General features: G+C 42.4%; 1 protein-coding gene across 1 annotated transcript in view; it reads right to left on the reverse strand.

The window, feature by feature from the left end:
* LOC140726616 (protein diaphanous homolog 3-like) overlaps positions 1-24,519 on the reverse strand; it is a 567,224-nt gene extending 542,705 nt beyond the window's left edge. The window contains exon 1 of the mRNA XM_073043216.1: positions 24,138-24,519. Within this exon, the coding sequence (XP_072899317.1) occupies positions 24,138-24,284 (147 nt within the window). The 5' untranslated portion in view covers positions 24,285-24,519. The remainder of the gene's footprint in view (positions 1-24,137) is intronic.
* Positions 24,520-25,400: the final 881 nt, after the last annotated feature.

A 25,400-nucleotide genomic window follows, 5' to 3' on the forward strand; every position in this document is an offset into this window, starting at 1 on the left:
TTAAACCTGCATTGGTCTGGTGTATGTGAACTCCTAACACAACAGTAACAATTTGTTCAGCCAGGCAATTCATTTCCATCTCTGACTGCTGCTTCCATTAATACAGCCATTTTAACTGATCTTTTAAATGCATGTTGTGCTTCAGTTAGAAGCCGTCTTTGAATGCTTTCTTGTAAGATTCTACAAAGTAAACAAACTCTTGATGCATCATTAAGCCCACCTTTAAGGCTTGTACACTGAAATGGCCTCCCCTTCATTTTGATTCTGTTTATGTAACCTACAGTGCTCTACAATCAACAATGGCTTTGGTTTTAAATGTTCCTGTATTACTTTCATGATATCAACAAAGCTCATTTCTGCTGGTTTGGGTGTAGAAGTCAAACTTCCAGGCAAACTGTATGCCTTTAAATCCAATGCACTCAGCAAAATTGGTACTCTCATCAGCTATTTCATCTGCTTTAAAATACTACTCGATCTGCTCAGCATACAATACAGGTGGCCCCCCCCCCTTACAAAGGTAGAGCATTCCTATGAAACCTTTCTTAAGCCGAAATGGCGTAAAGCAAAGAACTATTAATTTATATGGGAAAATTTTCTTAAAAGCGAAAATCCTCTTTGTAATGCGAAAACAGGTTACTAATGTAGGTCTTTTGTAAAAGTGAAGTGGCGTAATGCGAACATTCGTAAAGCGGGGGGCACCTGTATCCAGTTGTCTGTCGTGTAATCAAATGTATCAATTTTTTTCCTCATGTAACCAGTCAGTTCTGCTTTTTTATTATCACCCCCTTCTCACTGTTTATGAACCTGTGAATTTTGTTCATTTCCTGCCGTTTTTAAAACTCAAACGTCTTCGTTTTCTCCCCTCCTCACTGCGCTTTTTTAAAAAAACTTCAGTGACTCATTGCACTTCAACAGGTAGGTAATCATCTCGGGTTCATCACCAGTGTTATGTTATGTGACCCCAAACCATAAAAACTAATTGAAAGGAATGTGAGTCTTCCTTTTTACTTCAAGCAAGGCAGACATGCATGATGTGACAGTGTCATGGCATAATGTAATTCACTTGTGTTTTTTTAAACATGTAACCTGCAATGAATTACTTAAATGAACAAGTATGCTTACTCAAACAACATATTTACAATATTACTCAACTATTACTAAAATATTACATGCACACCAGCAGGTACTGAAGCTCATCTTGGCCTGAGTAAGTGGCAACTCAGTGAAATTTCCTTGCAGACAAATGTCTCCAGTTGTTCGGTGCCCTTTTCTACACAAAATAAAGAAACTCCATTATCAATGCTTAGTTTAACAGCCAATTTTCATCCCCAAAACCAATGTTTATTTTTCCACATTTGTAAAAATCAAATCACACCTGCAGTACAGATCTACAATACCATACAATTCACTTCTTAGACATTTCACTGGTGCTGTATCTCATGGACAAAGTTCCAGTGCATGGGTCAAATTGTCAAATATTGTCCTCCATCTGGACTTACACTTAACTGGGCCAAATCCAGTCATGCTGATAACACACAACACAAAGACTACATCTAGTCTGTGTCACATCGAATTTAATGCCTCTGTGGATATTTACATGAGCAATGCACATTTGTTATTAAGCAGAACACTTCAGAATCGGGTTTAATATCACCGGCACGCATCATGAAATTTCTTGTTTTGTGGCAGCATTACATTGTAATACATGATTAAAAAGTATAAATTACAATCAGAAATATATATAAAAACTAAATTAAATAAGTGGTGCAAAAAAGTGAAAAAGAAAAAAAGTGTACACATGTTCATTGTCCATTCAGAAATCTGATGGTGGAGGAGAAGCAGCTGTTCCTGAAATATTGAGTGTGTGTTTTCAGGCTCCTGTGCCTCCTCCTTGGTGGCAATAATGAGAAAAGGGCACATCCTGGGTGATAGATCAAAGTCCTTTATGATAGATGCCGCTTTTTTGAGACATACTGAATGCTGGGGAGTCTACTGCCGATGATGGAGCTGGCTGAGTTTACAGCCTTCTGCGGCTTTTTCCGATAATGCAAAGCGGACCCTCCCTACCAGACAATGATACAACTGGTTCGAATGCTCTCCATGGTACACCTGTAGAAATTTGCAAGAGTCTGTGGTGACAAACCAAGTCTACTCAAACTCCCAATAAAAAGAGCCAGCGTAATGTTGTCTTTGTAGTTACTTCAATATGATGGGCTCAGGATAGATCTTCAGAGAAGCTGACACACAGGAACACGAAACTGCTCACTCTTTCCACTAGAAGTAGAAATCGGTAGGACCAACCAGACTAGGTCTTACACAGTGAACTGAGGAATATGGTAGAACAAAGCAATTTGGGAATACAGGTACATAATTCATTGAAAGTGGTGTCTCATGGGGATAGGGTCAAAAAGAAAGCTTTTGGCTCTTTGAGTACAGAAGATGGGATGTTATGTTCAAGTTTTACAAGACATTGGTGAGGCATAATTTGGAGTATCATGTGCAGTTTTGGTCAACTGCCTACAGTAAAGATGTAAACAGGGTTGAAAGAGGGCAGAAAAAAAATCTACAAGGATGTTGCCAGGTCTGGAGGACCCGAGTTATAGGGAAAGATTGAACAGGTTAGGACTATATTCTTTGGAACTTAGAAAATTAAGAGAGTTGATAGAGGTATACAAAATTGAGAGGTATATATAGAGTAAACACAGTAGACATTTTTCAGAGGCTGGGTGGGACTCCAACCAGAGGTTATGGGTTAAGGGCGAAAGGTGAAAAGTTTAAGGAGAACATGAGGGAAAACTTCTTCATTTCAGGGGTTGAGAGAGTGTGGAAATGAGCTGCCAGCACAAGCGGTGCATGCAAGCTCAATTTCAACATTTAAGAGCAGTTCGGATAGGTACATGGATAGTAGGGATATGGTGGGCTATGGTCCCAGTGCAGGTTGTCAGGAGAAGGCAGTTTAATTGGTTTTGGCCTGGACTAGATGGGCCAAAAGGCCAGTTTTTACACTGTACTTCTCTCTGACTCTAATAAAGTTCAATTATTACAGTATCAATATTTAAGGAAAGAGGATGATTGGCATTCTCAAGGAATCTAACAGTAAATTGGGCAGGGACTTAGTAAAAAGTATCTGAAATAACAATGGACAAATCATAGTGTCATAATGACTGAGCCTTGGGCAAGATTTAAAGGAAATATGTGAAGGTGTGGAATGGAAGGTGAAGATGAGCGGAAACTGCATCCTTGTCCTTGAAGGCATTAATGCAGGAAATCAAGGAGACATATTTGAGTGCCATGTCAACTAAAGGAAGAAGAAGTCTTCATCATCTGAACAGATACACTGGAGATAGAGAATCTGGGAAAACAGAATGGAGTTGTTAAAGAAGGTTAGAGATTAGGGTTTAGGGACACGGATGTGGAGTTGTTAGAGGTGGGGCTGGAGTCCAAACCTCTGCATATGAATCTGGTGATACGCAAGTGAGAATTAATTGCAGTCTTGATTGATGGCTTCAATCTGTGAGTCTTTTCAAAGGATAGTGCTCCAGAGGCAACCCGCCATGGGGTTGTAGGTGGGGGGAGGGGACGGGCAGAATAAAGACAGAGAGAAAGAGAGAGACAAACAGAGAGACAGAGTTCTGTTGTTGCAGCAGTTTGGATTCTGTTGAACATTGCGGCATGCTATGTTGGCACCAGAATGTGTGGTGACACTTGAGGGCTGCCCCAGCACATCTCTGGGTGTGTTGGTTATAAATGCAAATGATGCATTTCACTATATGTTTATATGTACATGTGATAAATAAATCTAAATCTGAAATCTGTTGCCTGCCACATCAATTATTGAACAGGAGTCATACCTTAGATTTTGTGGACTTCAGTCTTCAGATTTCAGCTTTTTGTTCAGTAAACAGTAAATGAAGGAAAGCAAATGACATGATTTTTGAATAATTAGGAAACAAATAATTGCAAAAAAAAAGGTAATGCACACGAGGCTGATTTTGTGCAGTAGTGTAGCAGTTAGCACATTCACTTTTACAGCGCCAGAGGTCACTGATTGGGGTTCGATTCCCACCACTGTCTGCTAGGAATTTGTACATTCTTCCCATGACTGTGTGGGTTTCCTTTTGGTGTTCCGGGTTCCTCACACATTCCAAAGACTTGCATTTAAGGTTAGCAGGTTGTGGATATGCCATGCTGGCACCGGAAGCATGGCGACACTCGAGGGCTGTCCCCAGCATTATTCTTGCTGATTTGATATGATGCAAGCATTGCATTTCACTATATGTCTCAAGTTTTTCAATATGCATAAGAGAAATAAGGTTAACCTTTCTTTCTTTGAGGGAGAGTGGTCACAACAGGTTATAAAAAGTTGCAGAGGGAATAATGAAGAACATACAAAACTTAAGTAACAGAGTCTTAGCCTGTTCAAAAAAAAATGTTTTCACTTAATCATTTTTCAAATCACTAACATTGACTCTCTTCCTATTTGCATGTTCATCTTTTGAAATTGATTTGATACACTTAGCTCGTTGAGACGTGTTGCAGGGAGATGTTTTAACTGAAACAACATTAAGCAAATCAATTTTCCTATAAAAATTCATTTAACAGTTGGAGTTAGGCAGTCATGTCAAAACAAACTACCGTAGATTCCGGATTTTAAGCCGCTACTTTTTTCCCACATTTTGAACAGCTTTGAACTTTGCGGCCAATAATCCGAAGCGGCTAATGCATGATTTTTTTCATGCCGCCTCGTAAACATTTTGCCTCATAACAGTAGACCAATAAAATTGATGAGTAGTTCACAGAGGTCCAATGAAATTGTACGATAAATCAAGCGCACTTTCACAATTAAATTATTGTAAATCAGTCATTTGTACTCACCCTCATCAACATGGAAAACACTCGAAGCATTGTGCTGCCTACTTAGTTTAAACTAATTTGTTTTCTGTACTACATCGCGGGATGCTATGACGTCACACCCGGTTTCGCGGTGTCTTGTGGGAAAATGCCGGTTTGCGATAAACGGAAAGGAGGGGGGGAGCGCATTACGCGAGCGGCTTTGGATCTGAGCGAAAACGCTGCTTTTAAGTTAAAGGTGATCAATAACTTTTCCTGGTAGGCTGCAATATATATATTTTTTTACCAGTCGTTAGGAGATATTGGAATGTTGTTCAGTAAAGAAGTATACGCAACGTATATTTAAAAGTAGCCGCGTACGGGCACGGTTCGAAAAAAAGCATTTGCAATATGTATTTGTTTTTGTTACCATATGGATTTAATTAAAAGTTAAAAAAATCCTCACGTGTAATATCTTTCTGTGTAAATATCTCATATTACAACGTGGGACACCTGCGGCCGAAAATCCGGTGCGGCCTAAAATCCGGTGCGGCCTAAAATCCGATGCGGCCTTTACAATTAAAAAATTGATTTTATTTCTAAAATTAGAGCCAGCGGCTTTTAATCAGGTGCGCTCTGTAGTCCGGAATCTACGGTAAGTTCTAAAACTGTAAGTGTCTCTATAAAATAAATAAAATTTTGAAATATCAAAGGAACACACATTTAAATGCCTCAACAAGGTTGGTTGTGTAGTTTTTGTTTTTTTAAGATGTGAATGGAATAGATTGGGTAAGGAGTAGAGTTAATAGGGTTGATGTGCTTGAAGAGCCACTTGGAAACAGCCATGTGGAGGTAACATTTGGTTTATCTGAATTATTGGCATTCCCACAGTGATATTGGTTAGTAGAGCCACCCCATCCTAAGAAAAAAATGCATTACATCCCATAAAGCATGAAAATCGATTAATATATGATTGCCTGTCAGATATGACCAACCAGCATTTTGTTAAGGCTAAGTTGTGATGTAATACGACATAAATTAGTGGTGGACCCTCTGGTACTGGTGTTACAACGTGTTAAATATCATAGTTTTTAAAATATTTATCACAGGTTACCTGTTTCTGCTGGTAGTAGGTTTCACACCTATTTACAGTAAATTACATATTTAGCCAACCATTCTGAAATTGCTCAGTCATTCACACTTACAGTGTAAAGATATTGAACACAAATGTGTACGAGGGGTGATTGATAAGTTTGTGGCCTAAGGTGGAAGGAGTCAATTTTAGAAAACGTAGTACATTTCTTTTTCCTACGTTTACACACTTAGTCCAGTGGTCATGGAGCATACAGTTCCCTTCTTTGTAGAAGTCGGCATCTTGGACCTCCAGAAGTGGTCCACAGCATGGTGTGATTGATAATTTTGTGGCCTAAGATAAAAGGAGATTGAGTTATTAACTTCAAACTTTCTGCATTTTCACTCAGAGAATTGAACTGCATGTGCATGTAACAAGAGCTGTATAACTCATCTCCTTCTACCTTAGGCTATGAACTTATCAATCACCCCTGCTGTGGACCACTTCTACAAATGCTCCACGACCTCTGGCCTAAGTGCGTAGATGTAGGAGGGGACTATTTTGAAAAATAAATGTGCAAGGTTTTCTAAAATTGACTCCTTTCACCTTACACCACGAAGTTATCAATCACCCCTTGTATATCTTTCGGAACAGTGGCTTCTTTGAAAGTTGTCTTTGTTAATACAACTTCCATGGAGGTTACTAATTCAACTAAAATATCAGTAAAAGACGTGATTAGAAATAGGCATTTTAATGAAAGTTGTTTTTTTTGGTCAATGATTGTAATTTTATACTCTGCAGTAGGTTGAAAGGCAGTATCAGATGCAGTTTGATCCGAAGTTGACACCTACAGAATTATTCCAGAGACATTTGAAGTTATTTTGTTCGTAAATTTCTTAACATTAATGTCATCAACAACTGCCCTGTTCACTTTGGAACTACATTGAAGATTTCCATTGAATAAATTGAAAAGCTTTTGACAAATGCTTTGGAGTATGGGGGTGTATTGTAATAGTTTGCTTTGTTCTAATTTGACAAATTAAACTTGCAGTTAAATATTCTTAGTAGAACACGGCCAATTTATACCACGCCTGTTTCTGCAAAATCAACATTTTTGGCTTCTCTGTTTTTCCCTCATCCATTCCACCCCATCTTCTCTACAACATCAAGCTTGCTTGTTTTTTTCCCTCTTTCCCAGTTGTGGGGAAGAGTCTTGAACCTGCAATGTTAATCGTTTCTCTTTCCACATGTGCTGCTTGACCTGCTGATTATCTCAGTATTTCCTGATTTTGCTTCAGGTTTCAACATAGCAGTGTATTTAGATCTTCAGGTTCTTTCAGACTGCTCTGCTCTCCGTTAACATGATGACTGATCCATGCTTGGCTTCATCCACATCATCAGTGTTTTTTCCTCACACCCCAAGCAGGAGATCTGAATATTCTGCACTTCGATGTATCATCGACAGAGCTTAAGTCCATGTGAGTATGAAACATATTGTATCCTGCAAATTGCTTGCAGCAGCTTCATAAAAAACACATCTTCGTTATTATTGTCGTTGATATAAAAAAAGTCATAACTAAATTGAAATAAAATGAAGAATCGTGATGTTCTAATTTTTTTCTTTTAATTACTTTCAGACTAACAATAGTTGGATCACTTTTATCTGAATGTTTTCTACTAAAGCTAAGCTTTATGACATGTAACCAGGTACAAAGCTGTGACTTAAGATTTTGGATTAGAAATATGCTAGTGATCAACATTTCTTCTTTTAACAGATTTATTTACTAGTTTTGAATGTGTATATGTCTTTTAAAATGCTTAATTTGTCTTGATCAAATGAGCTTTGGTTAAAGGCTTTGAACATACCCAAACTAAAAGCTGTGGATAAACCAGGAGATTCATACTCTGCTGAAGGCTAGATCTGTGGTATTCAAGACTGGTGATCCACAACTACACAAAATAACTAGGCACAACCTATGGAAGGCTATTTTAACAGTGAGAAACAAAATCTGATTGAAGTTAGAGATGGAATTGGATCCGGATCAGCTCTGGCATGGTTCACTACAAGGCAAAACCTAACAACGAGAATGGCTGTAATACTTCACTCCCAGATGAGCTTGAAGTACTTAATGCACATTTTGAAAGGGAGAATAAATCTACACCTGTGCAAATACCTGCAGCATCTAGTAACCAGGTGATCCGTCTCAGAAGCCTACGTCAGAACATCATCTGGTAAGACTGAAAATCTGTGACAATCACATGGCAGGAGTATTCAATAACAACATCAATCTCTTACTGCTGCAGTCAGAGGTTCCTAACTGTTCCTAAAGGGCCACAATCATACCAGTGCCCAAAAAAGCAGGATGAGCTGCCTTGATGACTATCGCCCAGCTACACTCACATCCGTGATGAAGTGCTTTGAGGGGTTGGTTATTGCCAGAATCAACTCCTACCTGAGTAAGCTCCAGGACCAATTGCAATTTTCCCATTGCCCCAATAGGTCTACAGTGCATATAATCTCACTGGCTCTCCACTCAGCCTAGGATCACATAGACAATAGCAATACCTACATCAGACTGCTGCTTACTGATAGTGGTGGTTGGCATTTGACTGTCTCGGAGGACAATGGGTGATATTGATCATTATCATAAGCCTGGGCAGAAGGTATGGAGATCCTGAGATGCCAGAGTAGTCCAAAGGAAAGTTTATGAAGCAAAACGTTTGGCACCAACGTGGCTGCAGAATCTGCTAGAAGGATGTTCAATGACTTCCAACCGCCTTAGGGGCTCAACTCTGGATGTGCTGATTACAACTTAGTATTCAATATAATCATACTCAATTCTAATCAACAAACTCCAAAACCCAGCCTATGTACCTCCCTCTGTAACTAAATGCTTGACTTTCTCAATGGAAGATTGTAGTCATTGTGGATCAGAAATAACATCCCCTTCTCGCTGAGAATCAACACAGTCATATCTCATGAATATGTGCTTAGCCCACTGCTCTACTCTCTCTACACCCACAACTGTGGGGCTAGACACAGCTCAAACACAATCTATATATATATCGTTGCCAAAGACACAACTATTGTTGGCAGAATTTCAGATAGTCATTGTTTGAAGTAGTGAGTAAGGCAGGAGGCATTTGAAAACAGCAAGTCTCGCCAGGAGTGAATTGTATTTGAGCCAATAAAAAGGGAGGTGTAAGCAGAGCCACCATTGTGGAAGCCGCCAGTGTGAGTGGTCAGGCTTTGGCGTGAACAGGCGTAAGCTAAACATGCTCAGTCATTTGGAGTTATTTAGTTGATTGTAGAACTTAAGTTTAAGAAGTTGGAACCAAAGGTGTGACAAATGTAGACAGGATGATAGCTATGGCAGTAGAATGCTCGTCCTGTATGTAACACTCAGCTCTATCAACCCACGTTCATCTAGAGGAAACCGCCGTCTGCCCGCCAAACTGTGTCTTACGTTTGCATAGATGCTGTGTATGCACCCCAGCACAAACCCACAATGTAAAATATCAGTCAGTACACAATGTATGTTTAAACAATTACACTGCATAAATCTTACTCTATGGGGTTAGTAGAGAAGCAAAAATATAAAACAAAAAGGTGCCAAGACTAGAGATTATACAGTTCATGCACACATTGGAGCTCGCACAATATTCTCGGTCCACCATTCGATTTCCTCCGAACTCCACAACCCTCAGACTGGGACCAACCACAGTAATCTACCAGAGCGCTTCCCGCACGTCCTCCCTCTTCGCTTCTCCTCGCCGAACTTCCCGCACATCAACCCCAGTTCCCACACATACAGATAAAATAACAAGACTCCCACTGATTAGTCCCCCCATTTTCAGTAGTTATAACCCAAGCATTTCAGCTACAGAGAACATTACCTCATATTTAACATTACAGAGAAGCCATTTTATTATAAGCAATTAACAGTTAACATTACAGTTATTATTATTGAGAACCCTACATGTAAAATGTGGGATTGCAGGGTGCTGAATGGTTTCCCTGATAACTACATCTGCAAGAAGTGCACCCAACTTCAGCTACTGACAGACAAAAATCAAGAAACTGGAGCTGGATGTACACAAGACCTTCTGGGAGGCTGAAAACCTCATAGTGAGATGTTTATTGAGGTGGTCAAACCAGAGTGCAGACTTTAGAAAGTAGACTTGTGACCTCTAGGATGATTATACAGAATAATGCAGATGCTGGGGTGTAGGCTATGTGGGAAGGTGTGATGGAAAATGAGCAGGAGAGGTCATAATGGGAGACAAAGAAATGGGGAAAGAACATAAGTATTTGGTGCCAGTCTTCACTATGGAACACACTAGCAGTATGCCAGAAATTCAAGTGTGTCGGGAGCAGAAGGGCACATAGTTGCTATTACTAAGGAGAAAGTGCTTGGGAAACTGAATGGTCTAAAAGTAAGATAAGTCACCTGAACCAGATGGACTACCACCCAAAGTTCTGAAAGAGGTAGCTGATGAGATCGTGGAGGCATTAATAACTATCAAGAATCAGTAGATTCTGGAATGTTTCCAGAGGACTGGAAAATTGCAAATATCATTCCACCCTTTAAGAAGGGAGGGAGGCAGAAGAAAGGAAATTATAGGCCAGTTAGCTTGACTTCAAGGGTTGGGAAGATGTTGGAGACCATAATTAAGGAAAGTGTTTTTAGGGACTCCAATCTCTACTTCAAGTTAAACTAATTTGAAGATATTGGCCACCATTTTGAATGTTAACTATAGCCCCCACCTGACACTCAGCTTTCACCCTTGGCTCCAAGTGGCTGTTTGCATGTGACAGTGGCCACACCCCAGTACACTGCTTCAACAGATAGGCTCAACCAGTGATGGTAGCCAGCAGGTATCACTCCCCAGTGAGATAGGGACATGCCTGACCTAGCATGTGACATCAGCTACAGCAGACTGGGCAGATGAGACCTACTGTGAAATCCAATGGCCAGGAAGGGAATTGGTTCTGTAACACTCCGTGGAGAGCAAAGGGCCTGACACGGCATAGAAGTCGTGATCATCCACTGCAACCAGGGAAGTCCCCACTTGTCACATCTACTCATACCACTGGACCCGGACTTCCGAGGCTAAAAGAATGGAACTGTCCCACTGCAACAGCTTTGCCACTTTAAAAACTCTTCCGCACAGATGTCCTGTCATCGTCAGATATGATGGACAACCAACAGTAGTGTTGGCAGTGATCTAATTTGTTCGATATTTCATTTAAATGAACAATTTGTAACTCAGTTAAATAGTAGTTTGTCTTTTATAATACCTTAATTATTTCCATGAAAATTCAGTTAATTTGGGCAGCCATTTAACTGAGTTAAAATGTACTGGTCCCTGTGTCCCAATTAACCAGAATCCACTGTATTTGCTAAACCTAAGCTCATTCCTGTTCAGCTCAATGCCTTTGCCAAGTTAAGATCTCCCAATAAATCTACACAGCTGTTGCTGCACACTTAATACACTTCTTCACTATTATGCCATGTCCAGCTACTAATTACAGATCCTGCAAATGTCTAAATTGCTTGCTGGTGCTTTAATTCCAACCACAAATTCTCCCCAGCCTTCTGTGATCTCATTAAAATCTTAGAAATGATACCAATCTTAAGTTCTTCAACCAACCAGCACAAGCCTAATCATGAGATGTTAGCAGCACTTCGACCACGTCACACTGAAATGGACTTTTGTCTGCTCTAATTACATTCCTGTAAAAGTTGTGCACAATTTATGTTTAATTTATTGCTTTCTTGTGAATGCTGTTTATGTGATAAAGCTGCAAAATTTGTCATTGCACTTGCGCATATGATATACTGGCTGGTGGTGTAGTGGCATCAACGCCGAACTTCGGAGTAAAGGCTCTCGAGTTCAAATCCAGCCAGCTCCCTTGCACGCTTTCCATCCGTACTGGGTTGAATGTCGAGCTATCAACTTGTAAAAAACGCCTCGTAAAAATAAGAAAGCCTGCTATTTTTAAAAAAACGCCGTCACAACGGCATCCCGATGACTCCACTCAGAGTTAAGGGCTTTCTTCTTCTTCTTGCGCGTATGATAATAAACAATTCTGCTCTTTCATCTTTTTATAGATGTTAGCTTGGTACACTCAGCTCTCCAGATTGATCATCTTCAGTAATAACTACCACATCACACCAATTAAAAGAAGTGCTCTGATTCCTAGAAGTTAATGGGATTTAATTTTTAAAACTTTCCTGGACACAAAATGGAAATCAGTCTTTCTTCTCCAAACTATTACTCATGCATTTCTGCTCAACTACTTTACAACCTTGACTTAATAACAGGTAGCTAGTTCCCTGCAACCATCAGGCTCTTGAACCAGTGGAGATAAATTCACTCAATTTCACTCACCGCCATCACTGAAATGCTCCCATAACCTACAGACTCACTTTCAATGACTCTTCATCTTGATATTATTATTACTTCATTCTTTTGTACTTGCACAGCTGACTGTCTTTTGTATATTGGTTTGTCTGTCCTGTTGGGTACATTCTTTCATTCTTTCTATTACATTTCTTGGATTTACTGAGTATGCCCACAAGAAAATGAATCTCAGATTTGTATAAGGTGATATACATGTACTTTGATAAATTTATGTTGTACTTGGATCTTAATGTTCATATTCTTGGTGGCAAGAATGATGTTTTAACTATTACATACTCTAATTTTGTTCAGCTGAGAAATATTAACAGATAACAATTACAAGACCAAGTACATTCCAGGCAAGAGAAACAGCAGAAATATGAATGACCTGCAGAGGAGACCTGAACTTGCATGCTTTGAGGCTTGAAGCAAAGCTGTGTGGTTTGATTGGCTAGCCACTTCACACATTAGCCAATCAAAAGAAGACAATTGGCAGGAGTGACAGTACTTGAGGAATAATTGCTGAAGCTTTGGCTCATGAGAAGCAGTTGAATGGAGGACGTAAATGGTGGGAAATCCTTTTTAAAATTCACTGCTCAGAATAAGTGTGATTCAGATATCAGTTAAGGCTATGCTACACTCCTCCTACAGGATGTGGGAGATCAGGGAGACTGCATGTTGGAATACTATGCCTATTGGAATTGGGCTGAGGTACAGCTCCTGACTGACTTGATTAAGGAACTGAAGCTGAACTTGGGTGTCGTTAAAATTATCTGAGATGCTGTAAGCAACATGAATGAGGTGGTTCAGGCTACAGATAGTTGGGTGTCCACCAGATGAACTAAGGGAAAGAGTGCAGGCCAAAAGCCATTCCCCTCAGAAACACGTATACTCTTTTTGATATTACTGAGGTGGTGTTTGGGGAGGAAGGGGAAAGAACCTTTCAGGGCACAGCAGCAGAAGCTAGTGGCACTAAAAGTCTCAATGGGTTAGAGAGACATTTTTTAACCACAAAGCAGATGCTAGGATGATGTGAAAATTATGGAAGCTAAGGAAACAAGATAAAGGAGTGTGATGTTTTGCCTCCCAGGTGCCAGAGCCAAGGATGCAGCTGCAAAGCATTTTCAAATGGAAGGATAAGGGTAAGCAGCCAAAGGTTGTTGTGCATGCTGCTACAAATGGCACAAGCAGAGGTCCTGTACAGTGAATCTAGGGAGTTGGGATGAGAATCTTAAAAAGTAAAACATCAAGAGTAGGAATCTCAAGATTAATCCCAGAGTCACATCACAGAGAGGGTAGAAATAGAAAGATAGCTCATGATCCATGCATGGCTAAGGAGCTGATACATGGGGCAGGGATTCAAGTTCTTGTATCACTGGGATCTTGAGATTATAACCAAGAGGATACATGAGAGTAGGGCAGTAAAAGTAATTATCAATGTATGTATATATTCCTGTAGTATGTATATGTTCCTGTAGGCAGCAGCGGCCTTTCAGATCTGGTGCTACTTTAGTTTAGTTGTTTAATTTAATTTTAAGGCACAATTAGGGTTTAGGGCAATGGATAACAGAGCGACCCTCTACCATCACCAGATACACCTACATTACAGAGTTCACCCAAAAACGAACCTTCATGAAAATCTGCTGGTTAGATGGCGCGACCTCGGCTTGCTGAGGGAATCAGGCCTGCAGTCCTCGGAGTCGCCTGATGCCGGTGGCTGGAGTTGGGGACATCGTAAGCGGTGTCCGAGGAAGCAGAAGCAAGGCAAGCGGGCAGGAGTCCGTGCCAGGAAAAAAGCAAGTCCTAGCCAGCCAGCTCTCCCATCCATTCTGCTCTCCAATGGACATTAAATTGGACTACATCTGTGGCAACAATATACTCGGCGTGAGTACAGAAACGGATGGAATCCCGGATGCCGCCACTCAGCTGTTTATATTATGTAACAGATTTTCCCCCAGGCCATCGGTCTACCAACCTACTGCACTCTGCTGTGCTTATTGTCTTATTTATTATTTATTGAAATGCCTGCACTGTTCTGTGTACTTTATGCAGTCCTGGATAGGTCTGTAGTCTAGTGTAGTTTTTGTGTTGGTTTACATAGTTCAGTATAGTTTTTGTATTGTTCATGTAGCACCATGGTCCTGAAAAATGTTGTCTTGTTTTTACTGTGTACTGTACCAGCAGTTATGGTCGAAATGACCATAAAAGCAACTTGACTTGATGTCACCATATTCTACCCTGAGATTAATTTTCTTGCAGGCTTTCACAGATGATACTAAAATAGCTGGTGCTGCAGACAGTATAAAAGGATTCAAAATTAAAAACAACATCTCAATCAGTTGGATATGTGAACTGAGAATTGGCAAATGGCATTCAATCCAGTTAAACGAGGTGCTGCATTTACAGAGATCAAACCAGGGTAGGAATCACACAGCGAATGGTTGGGCCCGGGGAGTGTAATGCAATTGAGGGACTTGCAAGTCTGAGTGCAAAGCTTGCCAAAAGCAGCATCACAAGTAAATGGGGGTGTGAAGAAGCCCTTCGGCCCACCAGGCTTTATTAGGCAGGGCAATGAATATTGAAGTTGGGAAATTGTGTTGTAGTAGCTAACACATTGGTGAGGCTACACTTGGAGTATTGTGTACAGTTTTGGTCACTCTTTTATAGGAAGGATTTTCTTGAACTGGAAAGAATGCGGAAATGATTTATCAGGATGTGGACTGGACTTGCGAGCATAACTAACAAGAGGAAATGCATAGACTAGGACTTAATTCCCTGGAATATAACAGATTGAGGGGTGAAGTGGTAAAGGTACAAGATAAAAGCAAAGGACAGCATACAATGTAGCAAAGATTAATGGAAAGCTAAGAGGATTAGTAGGCTTTTTAAGAAAACAACAAGGCAACTATAAACAAGAGATGGTGCCGATACTGGAAATCTAGAGCAACAGAGGAACACGGCAGATCAGGCCCATCCATGGAAGTGAAGTAACAGTCAACGTTTCAGACTGAGGCCCTTCATCGGGACTGGAAAGAAGGGCGAAAGATGCCTGAATAAGCTGGGGGGTGGGGAAGGAGGACAAGCTGGAAGGTGATATGTGAAGCCACATGGGTGGGGGAGGGGGATGAAGTAAGAAGCTGGGAGATGGTAATTGGAAAAGGCAAAGGGCTGGAGAAGAAGGAATCAGATAGGAGAGTGGATTATGGGGGAAGAGGAGGAGGGGGGACATTGAGGGAGGGGGTGCTAGGCAGGTGAGCAAAAGAGGCAAGAGGCCAAGGTGGGCAATAGAAGACGAGGGAAGAGAAAGACAAAACAAAAATTACTGCAAGGAGAAATCAATGTTCATGTTATCAGGTTGGAGGCTACCTTGACAGAACACAAGGTGTTGCACCTCCAACCTGAGAGTGGCCCCATCATGGCAGAATGTGTGGCCATGGACCAACATGGCAGAAAGGGAATGGAGATAGGAATTAAAATGGTTGACTCCCAGGAAATTCTGTTTTTTCTGCAGATAAAGCAGAGGTGGAAGACCTACCTGTATTTGTAAGATGACTGCAGTAAAATAGGGCTTCCAGTTTCATTATGCATACGAGTTGTTGCTTTTAAACTAGTTTCAAAGTCTAATTACTGATTCATAATGAGGTACATTCTGAGCACAAAAGGCCATCTTATGGTATTAGACAACCATTCATTAGTCTTGTAATAATGGGTAGAAGCAGTCCTGGAGCTTGGTGGTATCTGCTTTTAGGCATTTGTATCTTCTGCCCAATGGGAGAGTGCCGTACTCATCAAGAATATATCAACCTCAGCTTTAAATACTATAACCAGTGACTTGGGTTCCACAGCGTCTATGGCAATAAAATCCACAGATTCACCACCCTCAGGCTAAAGAAATCCCTCATCTCTGTTCAAAATGGATGTCCGTTTAATCTAAGAATATACCCTCTGATCATAGACTCTCGTCTCCATATCCACTTTATTTAGGCCTTTCAATATTTGATAGGTTTCAATCAGATCTCCCCTCATTCTTCTAAACTTCAACGAGTAGAGGCTCAGTCATCAAATGCTCATGTTAACCCTTTCATTCCTGCTATCATTCTCATGAACTTCCTCTGGACTAAGGAGGCCAAAACTGCTCACAATACTCCCTAGTATAGTCTGACCGAGGCCTTAAAAGCCTCAGCATTATATCCTTGTTTTTATATTCTAGTCCTCCTGAAATCAACACCAACATTGCATTGGCCTTCCTACCAGCAACTCAATCTGCACGTTAACCTTTAGGGAATCCTGCACAAGGTCTCCTAAGTCCCTTTCCACCTCTGATTTCTGAATTTGCTCCCCATTTAGAAATGAGTCTATGCCAAGTAACACACACAAAATGCTGGAGAAACTCAGGCCAGGCAGCACCAACAGAAAAAAGTACAATCGACATTTCAGGCCGAGACCCTTCAGCAGGGCAAAATGTCAACTGTTTCCTTTTCCATAAATGCTGTCTGGCCTGCTGAGTTCCTCCAGCATTTGTTTGTGTTGCACAAGTTAAGTTTGTCCGCCATGCCTTTGTCTCTCATTACTACCTATCCAGGCAACACGAGTGAATCTGCAGATGCTGAAATAAAAAACACAAAATGCTGGCAAAACTCAGCAGGCCTCTCACCTCTCTTTTACTCTTTATAAATCTGAAAAACCCTTTGGTGTCCCCTTTTATATTATTGGCTAGCTTACTCTCATATTTCATCTTCCTGGCTTTTTTAATTGCCTTCTGTTAGCTTTTAAAAGTTTCCACATCATAGAACTCTTAACTTCCCAATCATAGAGCTCTGAACTTCCCACTATTTTTTTGCTGTATAAGCCCTCTCTTTGGCCATTATGCGGTCTGAGTTCCCTTGTCAACCACAGTTGCCTCATCCTCCCGGTATAATACTACATCTTTGGAAATGTATCTATCCTGCAACTGGTTTGCCCCCAGAAACTCCAGCCATTGATGCTCTGCTGTCATCCCTGATAACGTCCCTTTCCAATCAACTTTGACCAACTCCTCTTTCATGTCTCTAATTCACTTAAATATTGATACATCTGAATAACTTCTCTGACTAACTAATCTGTGCCTGGTTTAGAGAGTATGGATTATGATCAGAGATAAAGGGAGCTAGGGCTTTACTCTTTGGACAGAAGGAGGATGAGAGGAGACATGATAGAGGTGTACAAGATATTGAGGAATAGACAGAGTGGACAGTCAGTGCCTCTTCCCCAGGGCACCACTGCTCAGTACAAGAGGACATGGCTTTAAGGTAAGGGGAGGGAAGTTCAAAGGAGATATTAGAGGAAGGTTTTTTCACTCGGAGAGTGGTTGGTGCGTGGAATGCACTGCCTGAGTCAGTGGTGGAGGCAGATATACTAGTGAAGTTTAAGAGACTACTAGACAGGTATATGGAGGAATTTAAGGTGGGGGGGTTATATGGGAGGAAGGGTTTGAGGGTCGGCACAACATTGTGGGCCGAAGGGCCTGAAATGTACTGTACTATTCCATGTTCTATTCAGAGGTCTGTATACAACTCCCATCAGGGACTTTTTACACTTGCAGTTTCTTAACTCTACCCACAAGGTTTCACATGTCTCAATCCTTTGTCACCTCTTTCCTAATGATTTGATTTAATTTTTAAGAAGAGCTACCCCCACACTCTCTGCCTGTCCTTTCGATGTAAAGTGTATTCTTTGATATCAAGCTCCTACCAATGATCTGCCTCTTGAACCACTCCTTCAGATAGTAAAGATACTGGACATCTGAATTATCACCCTATTCCTGACTAACACACGGTATTGGGAGTAATTCACAAATTACTACCCTGGAGGTCCAGCTCTTCAGTCTCTTCACTGACTCACTATACTCACTGCACAGGACCTCTTCTCTCTTTCCACTGTCCCTCTTGACCATCTTCTGCAGCCACTGAGACATCCTGGACCATAGCACCTGGAAGGCAACATACTATCCTGGCTTCTTTTTTGCAGCCACAGTATCTGCTGTCCATTCCCCTAACTACTGAGTCTTCCATCACTATCACTCTGACTGACTTTTCCCTTCACTGCTGAGCTTCAGAGCTGACCACTCTGACTGGCCTAGCTGCTGCTGTTGTTGTTGTTGTTGTGCCCTGCTGGGTCGTCATCCCACCTCCCAGCAGTATCCAAGGGGTATACTTATTGAAGGGAATGGACACACAAGAGAACCCTAGACTAACTGCTTACTCCTCTTATTTTTCATAGGCGTCACCAATCTACTTTGGAGCCTGCACTCTGGTTGTGACTATGTCCATAAACATCTCACCTACGGTTTTTGGCCTCCAGGTGGTCCTGCATTCATCCAGCTCCATTTCCTTGACCTTGCCAGTCAGGAATTGAAGTTGGGTGTACTTCTTGCAGATGTAGTTGTCAGGGAGACCACTTAGCACCCTACAATCGCACATCTTACAGGAGGAGCATTCCACTGCCTTAACTATCATCAAACTCCCCACCTTTAGCTTACATCTGCTCTTGCCAAAGCACGTTGAGCCAAAGCTTGACCACTCAAACACTGGCCTGTTGATACAATGGCTGCTCCACTTACACCCCACTTCTTTTTTATTGGCTCAACTAAGACTCACTTCTGATGATTGCAGCCTCACAGACGGTCCTGAGTACATCCAGTTCCAGCTCCTGTTTCTCGACCTTTTCAGTCAGGAGCTAAAGCTAGGTGCTCTTCCTGCAGATTTAGAATCAGGGAGACCATTGGGTACCCCAAAATCCCACATCTCACAGATGAAAAGGTTTTGGTTGTGTGCCTTCCAGATAGATCGTTCCATAAATACATTGAACAGATTATTAACATTTAATTTAGTGAGCGGGAGCCACAAGTAGCGAAGGGTAGCTATTGAAGTTTCGGGATGCCAGTGGGGCATGCATACTCAATGCGGGAGCTACATTTTAGCATACACATTTTGAGAGTGTGATGCAAAGGCATGAATTTGGGTGCACAAAAGTGGCAGATTGAGAAGCACGTACTCCGCAGTTTTTACGTATAGTATGTACTGTTTATATTTTGTGTATGTGGGAATACTTCAGACAGGGGTTTTACCCAGATATATCTGTCAGGATGGCGTCAACTGAGGTCAGGTAATGTCAGGTCAAGAACCCCGATGATCTGAGCCAGTCCTTGACCCCAATTACACCATTCATAAGCCCTTCACCCCCAGGGAGAAGCAGAGCATTTTGTCAGTGTTGCCTTCATTTAGTCACATGTGTGAATTCAGAATTCTGGTACAAACTCGAGGAAATGGTTGAAATTCAGCAGATTTACAAGATTCACCAGATTCATCTAAAGATTTACAAGGAATTTCAGCAATGAAGAAAGATATCCCTCTTTTAAAGTGGAAGTGAGGCAGCAACGAGGGGAGGTGAGAGTACCGGGGAACAATAATAGCATTGATTCATAGAACTGTGAGACAGCCATGGATTATGCAGAACACAAATATCGAGCTATGAGTATTCACCCTGGGTGGATAATCCGGGGAGGGAAGACCCAGTCGACCTAAAAGTGAAGGAAAGCCTGAACTCAGTCCACCAAGAAGTTTTAGATTTCGGGACAGTGGAGGGGTCGACCAACTCTGTGATAGTTTCATGGGCCAGTACGATAGATCACAGGAAGTATGTGGGAAATCGTGAAGTGCTATAATGGGCACAGCTGCTGTGACCTCACAGAGGATTTGTTTTGTGTGCCGGCAGCCAGGGTACGTAGCAAGGAACTGCTGGAATGGATGTGGGAGGGTAAAAGAGTTGATATTCACAGCTGTGGCCTTTCAGGACACGATTAAAGGCAGTGTCAAAAAAAAAAGCAGGTGAAAGTCATGGCAGACACACAATCTTTCACCCCATCAGGGGCCAGTCTGATCAATCTGTCGATCAGATCATAGAGCTGGTGAAGACAGCTTCTTGGTCAGAAAAAGATGAGGGGGCAGCCTCCACTGCCGGTGCTGGTGACTGCAGATGAACACAGCAGAACTGTTAGGGGCCACCAATGCAATATGCACGTTGGTACTGGGCATCGGTATCGATAACTGAGCTAGCCCTTGCCAACACCCAGACAGGTTATTTCTATTACAAGTATATAAAGAAAAATGCTGAAAGCAGAAAGCAGCAGGTCACAGATACTCAAAATTGGTGATGTGCAGCTTCCAGTGTATTTCTGGGTCTGTCCAAGTAAGGACGATACTATCCTTGGAAGAGACTCCTAAGGGAAGCAGGGGCCGTTATTGATTCAGGAAAGGGAAAAACAATATGGACAAGTCAGGGGTAGCGAGCATATATGACCAGAGTATACAACATAGCCAGCATAGCTGCAGCCACTCCAATCAGGGACTGGAGACACAATGGTGTCCATGAGTTACTTCGTCAGCTGCTCCCAACAGCATGGGCTAGATACAAGCAAGATCATGGTCGAGTAAAGATAAACCCAGTTAAAATGGGGGGGGGGGGGGGGGGGGGGGCAGCCTACATAAACCCAGTAAGTGGTATCCTATAGAAACTGACACACTGACAGCTATTGACAAGACAGTAATGATAGTTAGGGTCACTGGAAGGAATCCTGCAAGCAGGATCCCAGAGGGGAGGCTCACGAGTGCCAAATGGAAATGGAGCAAGAAGATGACATTGGGGTGAAGGAAACACCTCTGGAAAGGGAAGCTGAGGGATTTTTTATAGATGGGTCTCAGGCATACATAGACAGGAAGCCACGAATTGGGTGGGCAGTGGTAAAGGAAGCAGGTGAAGAATTAGCTTCAGGAGCACTTGTCAGGGGCTTGCTCAGCTCAGGAGACAGAACTGATGGCCCAGGTAGAAGCACAGTACTAAAGGCAGACGAGCAAACCCACTGTACGCAGGCAGCTAGTACGCCTTTGGGGTGATGCATCATTATCTGATGACATGAAGTCAACAAGGGTTTGCAAACTCAACAGGCGCAGGTATTCAGCACAGACACCTAATAGAAGAATTGCTGGAAGCTACGAGTCTGCCAGCAGTGGTGGCAGTAAAAGCTCACCAGAAAGGGGAGAGTGAGGAGCAGAAAGGAAATGGGTGGGCAGACATCAGTGCCAAGAGGGCAGCAGAGGAACAAGAAGTAATTTGAATTGTAAGTGTACAGGAAGAAAAGACTGAAGCCAGTTTAGGAAAAATTATATGAAGAGGTGGAGAAAGAAGAGAAGGAGAAAGGGAGCAAAGGAGGGACCAGATAGGAGCTGGACCCACAGGGAGGAAGGGGTCGTGGTGGCCCCACCATGAATTCAGCAGAAACGACTGAAGTTATATCATGTTGTGATGTATCAGGGAAGACAGAGCGTGATCACAACCCTCCGAGAGGACTGGTGGTGGCCAGGGATGTTGAGAAATTCTGCCGCCCTTGTATCATTTGTGCCCAGCATAACCCCGGTAAGGGCAGAAAGCCGCAGCTGGCAGAGCAGCTTTGGCTGAGGAGACACCGGAAAAACATCCAGATAGACTTCACAGGGCCCCTGCCAAAAGATGGGAAAAGCTACCGTCTAGTAATTATGGATTACTTCACCCGGTAGGTAGAGGTTTCCCAATAAGGGACTGCACTATTGCACAGATTCTGGTTTAGGAAATCCTCCCAGGGTGCAGAACCTTAGTCCAGGAGAACTCTGTTCAGGGAACACATTTCACAGGAAAAGTGAAATCTACTGACTTGGGGGTTTGACAACAGACCCACATAGCCTACCACCCTCAGAGATCAGGAATGAACTGAACAATCAAGAACACCTTAGCCAAAGCTATAACTGAGACAGGGAAGATGTGGGTTGATGTATTACCAGGAATCTTGGTAAGATAGCAAGCAACCTCAAACCGCACTCTGGGTCTCACTCCCTAAGAATTATTGATAGGTCGAGCAATGCACTCCTTTATGGGGCAATTACGGGGTTGCGGGAAGCCAGGAGCTTACAGGGATAGAATGACACAGTATGTGAAAGACCTTTGTAACCAACTTAACGTGCTGAAGAGCCGAGCAAAGCAACGGCAGCACGTTGCTGATCAGAGAGCCGGATGAAAAGATCATCCTCACACAGCCAGGTGACCCAGTCATGGTGATGGTGCTGCCTCAAAGGGCAGGGTTTGCTACCAGATGTATAGGACCACAGAAGGTCCTTCTAACAAGTGATACCCGTGTCGTTGTGCAGACTCGCCGTGGCAGCCAGTGGGAACACTGGACTCAGGTTAAACCATATGACTCACCTTCTTGTTGCTCCCACAGACAGAGCAGGAGATCAAGCGTACCCAGTAACCATATCATTACAGAGAACCCAAGAGATGAACACCAGCCGGCCACACCAGACCTGACCAAAGTTAATGGAAACACACCCACAGCAAACACAAAGGCAGATGACACTGAAAGCATGACTGAAAGCGGTGAATAGCACACTTTCTCCAGTGACTTCACTCATCAGTCAGTTTCAAGTTCATAGAAGTGAATGTCACTAATGCCTATCCTGGTTCAACCATGTCAACACCATGACCAAGAAAACTCACCAACACCTCTACTGCCTCAGGAGGTCTAAGTAATTTGTCATGTCAATGCCAAAGCTTTCGATCTGGATAAGACAATTGTTCTGCTTGTCAACACAAGAACTGCACTGTGAAATCAGTCAGTATGAACAATATGCAAGACAAAATTTTCACTGTGTCTCAGTATACACTCACTGGCCACTTTATTAGGTACCTCCTGTAAGGTTCGACATGTGCATTCAGAGATGCCTTCTGCACACCATTTTTGTATTGCGTGATTATTTTAGTTACTGTCACCTTCCTACCAACTTGAACTAATCTGGCCATTCCGGTTTCTAACAGTGTTTTCACCCACATAATTGCCACTCACTGAATTTTGTGTTTGTTTTTCACACCATTTTCTAAACCCCAGAGACTTGTGCATGAGAAGTCCAGGCAATCAGCAGTTTCCTGAGATACTCAAACCCCACCCTGTCTAGCACCAACAATCATTCATGGTCAAGGTCACTTCAGTCATATTTCCTCCCCATTCTAAACCTCTTGACCATGCCTGCAATGAGCAGTTGCCACAGGAATGACTGGTTGGATACTTACATTAATGACGTGTACTGTACACGTGTAAAGCGGCCACTGAATGTATGACAGCAGAGAAAAAATATGCACGCTGTACAAGCGTCACATATTCTTCACATTCTTGCCATAATGATACATATCTTAGCAAGAAGCGCACATCAAGATTCATGATCGCAGTGATTACATCTTTGAAGAAAGGATATTCGTTGATTAACACACAAGGGACAACTCGCGGGTCTTTGAAATTGAGCCAAGAGATCGTATGTACTATCTGACTGTACTGATGGAATTCGGTAATTATACGCGAGTTGGGCAACACCTTCCATTTTAATAAAATACAAAGTTTCAATTTGTGGTAAAAAAGGTGCACGTCTTCCAAAGACCACAAATCACGATCAGAATTCAATGATCTTGGAAGATCATTACTGAATAATCAAGGTAGGAAAACACAAATCTCAATACAGATGCTGGAAACCTGGAACAACACACGAAATGTATTTTGTATGCGTCGATCAACGTCTCAGAATTTGTTCAAAGTAATGTTTTGTTCTGTAGACATCAATGTCAGCGGGGTAACTTTGGCCATTATCTTTAAGCAGTAAAGTAAAACAAAATTACTAGCATGCAGGGCGTTTAATATTAGGAATAGATTTTCCTGATAGTGCAGGCACTGCCCACATACAGCCCCTCACAAAAAAAAATTTAACTCACTTACAAATTTGTTTTTTCCTTCTGCTTCTTCGCGTTGCGGCCAGAGGGCAGCCTCCCTGTTGGAGGCGCCCGAAATTCCTAACAGCTTTTTCCGCTGGAACTTGTCGCCGCGCTGAGGAGAACGGCAACGCTGCTCCTGGTGCCTGTGCATGTTGAGGCGAGTCGCCCGGCGGCGGCGGCGGCGGCTGCACGGGTGCGGGACAAACGAGGCGAGCGGCCCTCGCTGCCACCCCCGACCGGGATCAGATCAACGAAACCTGGCGCGCGAAGCTCAACCGTTTCATCCGGCTCACGCGGAAACACGACAACTTCCCAAAAAAAACTAATTAGCAGCACTCCCCGATCGACAGCCAGTTCGCGGCTTTTTTTAAACTGAGAACGCACAACCCGCCTGCGCTGGGCGCAGGGACCAATCACATCGCTGGACCACAGACCAATCACATCGTTGGACCACGGACCATTCGAAGAATACGCGTTGCTCACAGGCCGTGATACCCTTGCTATGACGTCAGTCGGATTCTCCTTCCCTGTTGACCACCCGGTCAACCTGGTAATCAATCCCTCAGCAGGAATTTCAGCTGCCGGATTCATGTTGACAGGATTTGGCATTTGCTTGCTTCTGATGTAATTGGTTTTTTTTTCTTTATTTTGTAAGTTATTTTTTATTGAAGTTCATCATCAAACATTTCCATAAGATGTGTTTTAGATTCTATACATATATATTATATAGCCATATTTGCCGCAAATCTCCAGTGAGAATGGAGCCCCACTCAGTGCATGCTCCTCTTGCACAACGTGGGAAGTCAAAGTTTAAAGTAAATTTATTATCAAAGTACTTACATGTCACCATATACAACCTTGAGGCTACTTTAATTTCAGCCATTCACAGTACATAGAACAGAACAGTAGAGCACAGGAACCGTGTTGTGCTGATTGACTACAAAGCAAATCAAAAACATCCAAACTCTAATCACTCCTATCCACAGAATGTCAATATCCCTTCAGCTTCCTTACATCCACGTGCCAATCCAACTGCCTCTTAAAAGCCTCTAATGTATTTGCTTCTACCACCATCCCGGGCAGTGCATTCCAGACATGAGTAAAAAAAACACCCCTCACATCCCCCCCTTTAAACCATCTCACCTCCAATGCATGCCTTCTGGCATTAGACATTTCAACCTTTGAAACAGATACGCTCTGTCCACTCTATGCCTCTCAATCTTATAGCCTCTACCAGATCTTCCCTCAGCCTCCAGAAAAAACAGCC

Source organism: Hemitrygon akajei, chromosome 4 (assembly GCF_048418815.1).
Source record: "Hemitrygon akajei chromosome 4, sHemAka1.3, whole genome shotgun sequence".
NCBI classification, from domain to species: Eukaryota; Metazoa; Chordata; class Chondrichthyes; order Myliobatiformes; family Dasyatidae; genus Hemitrygon; species Hemitrygon akajei.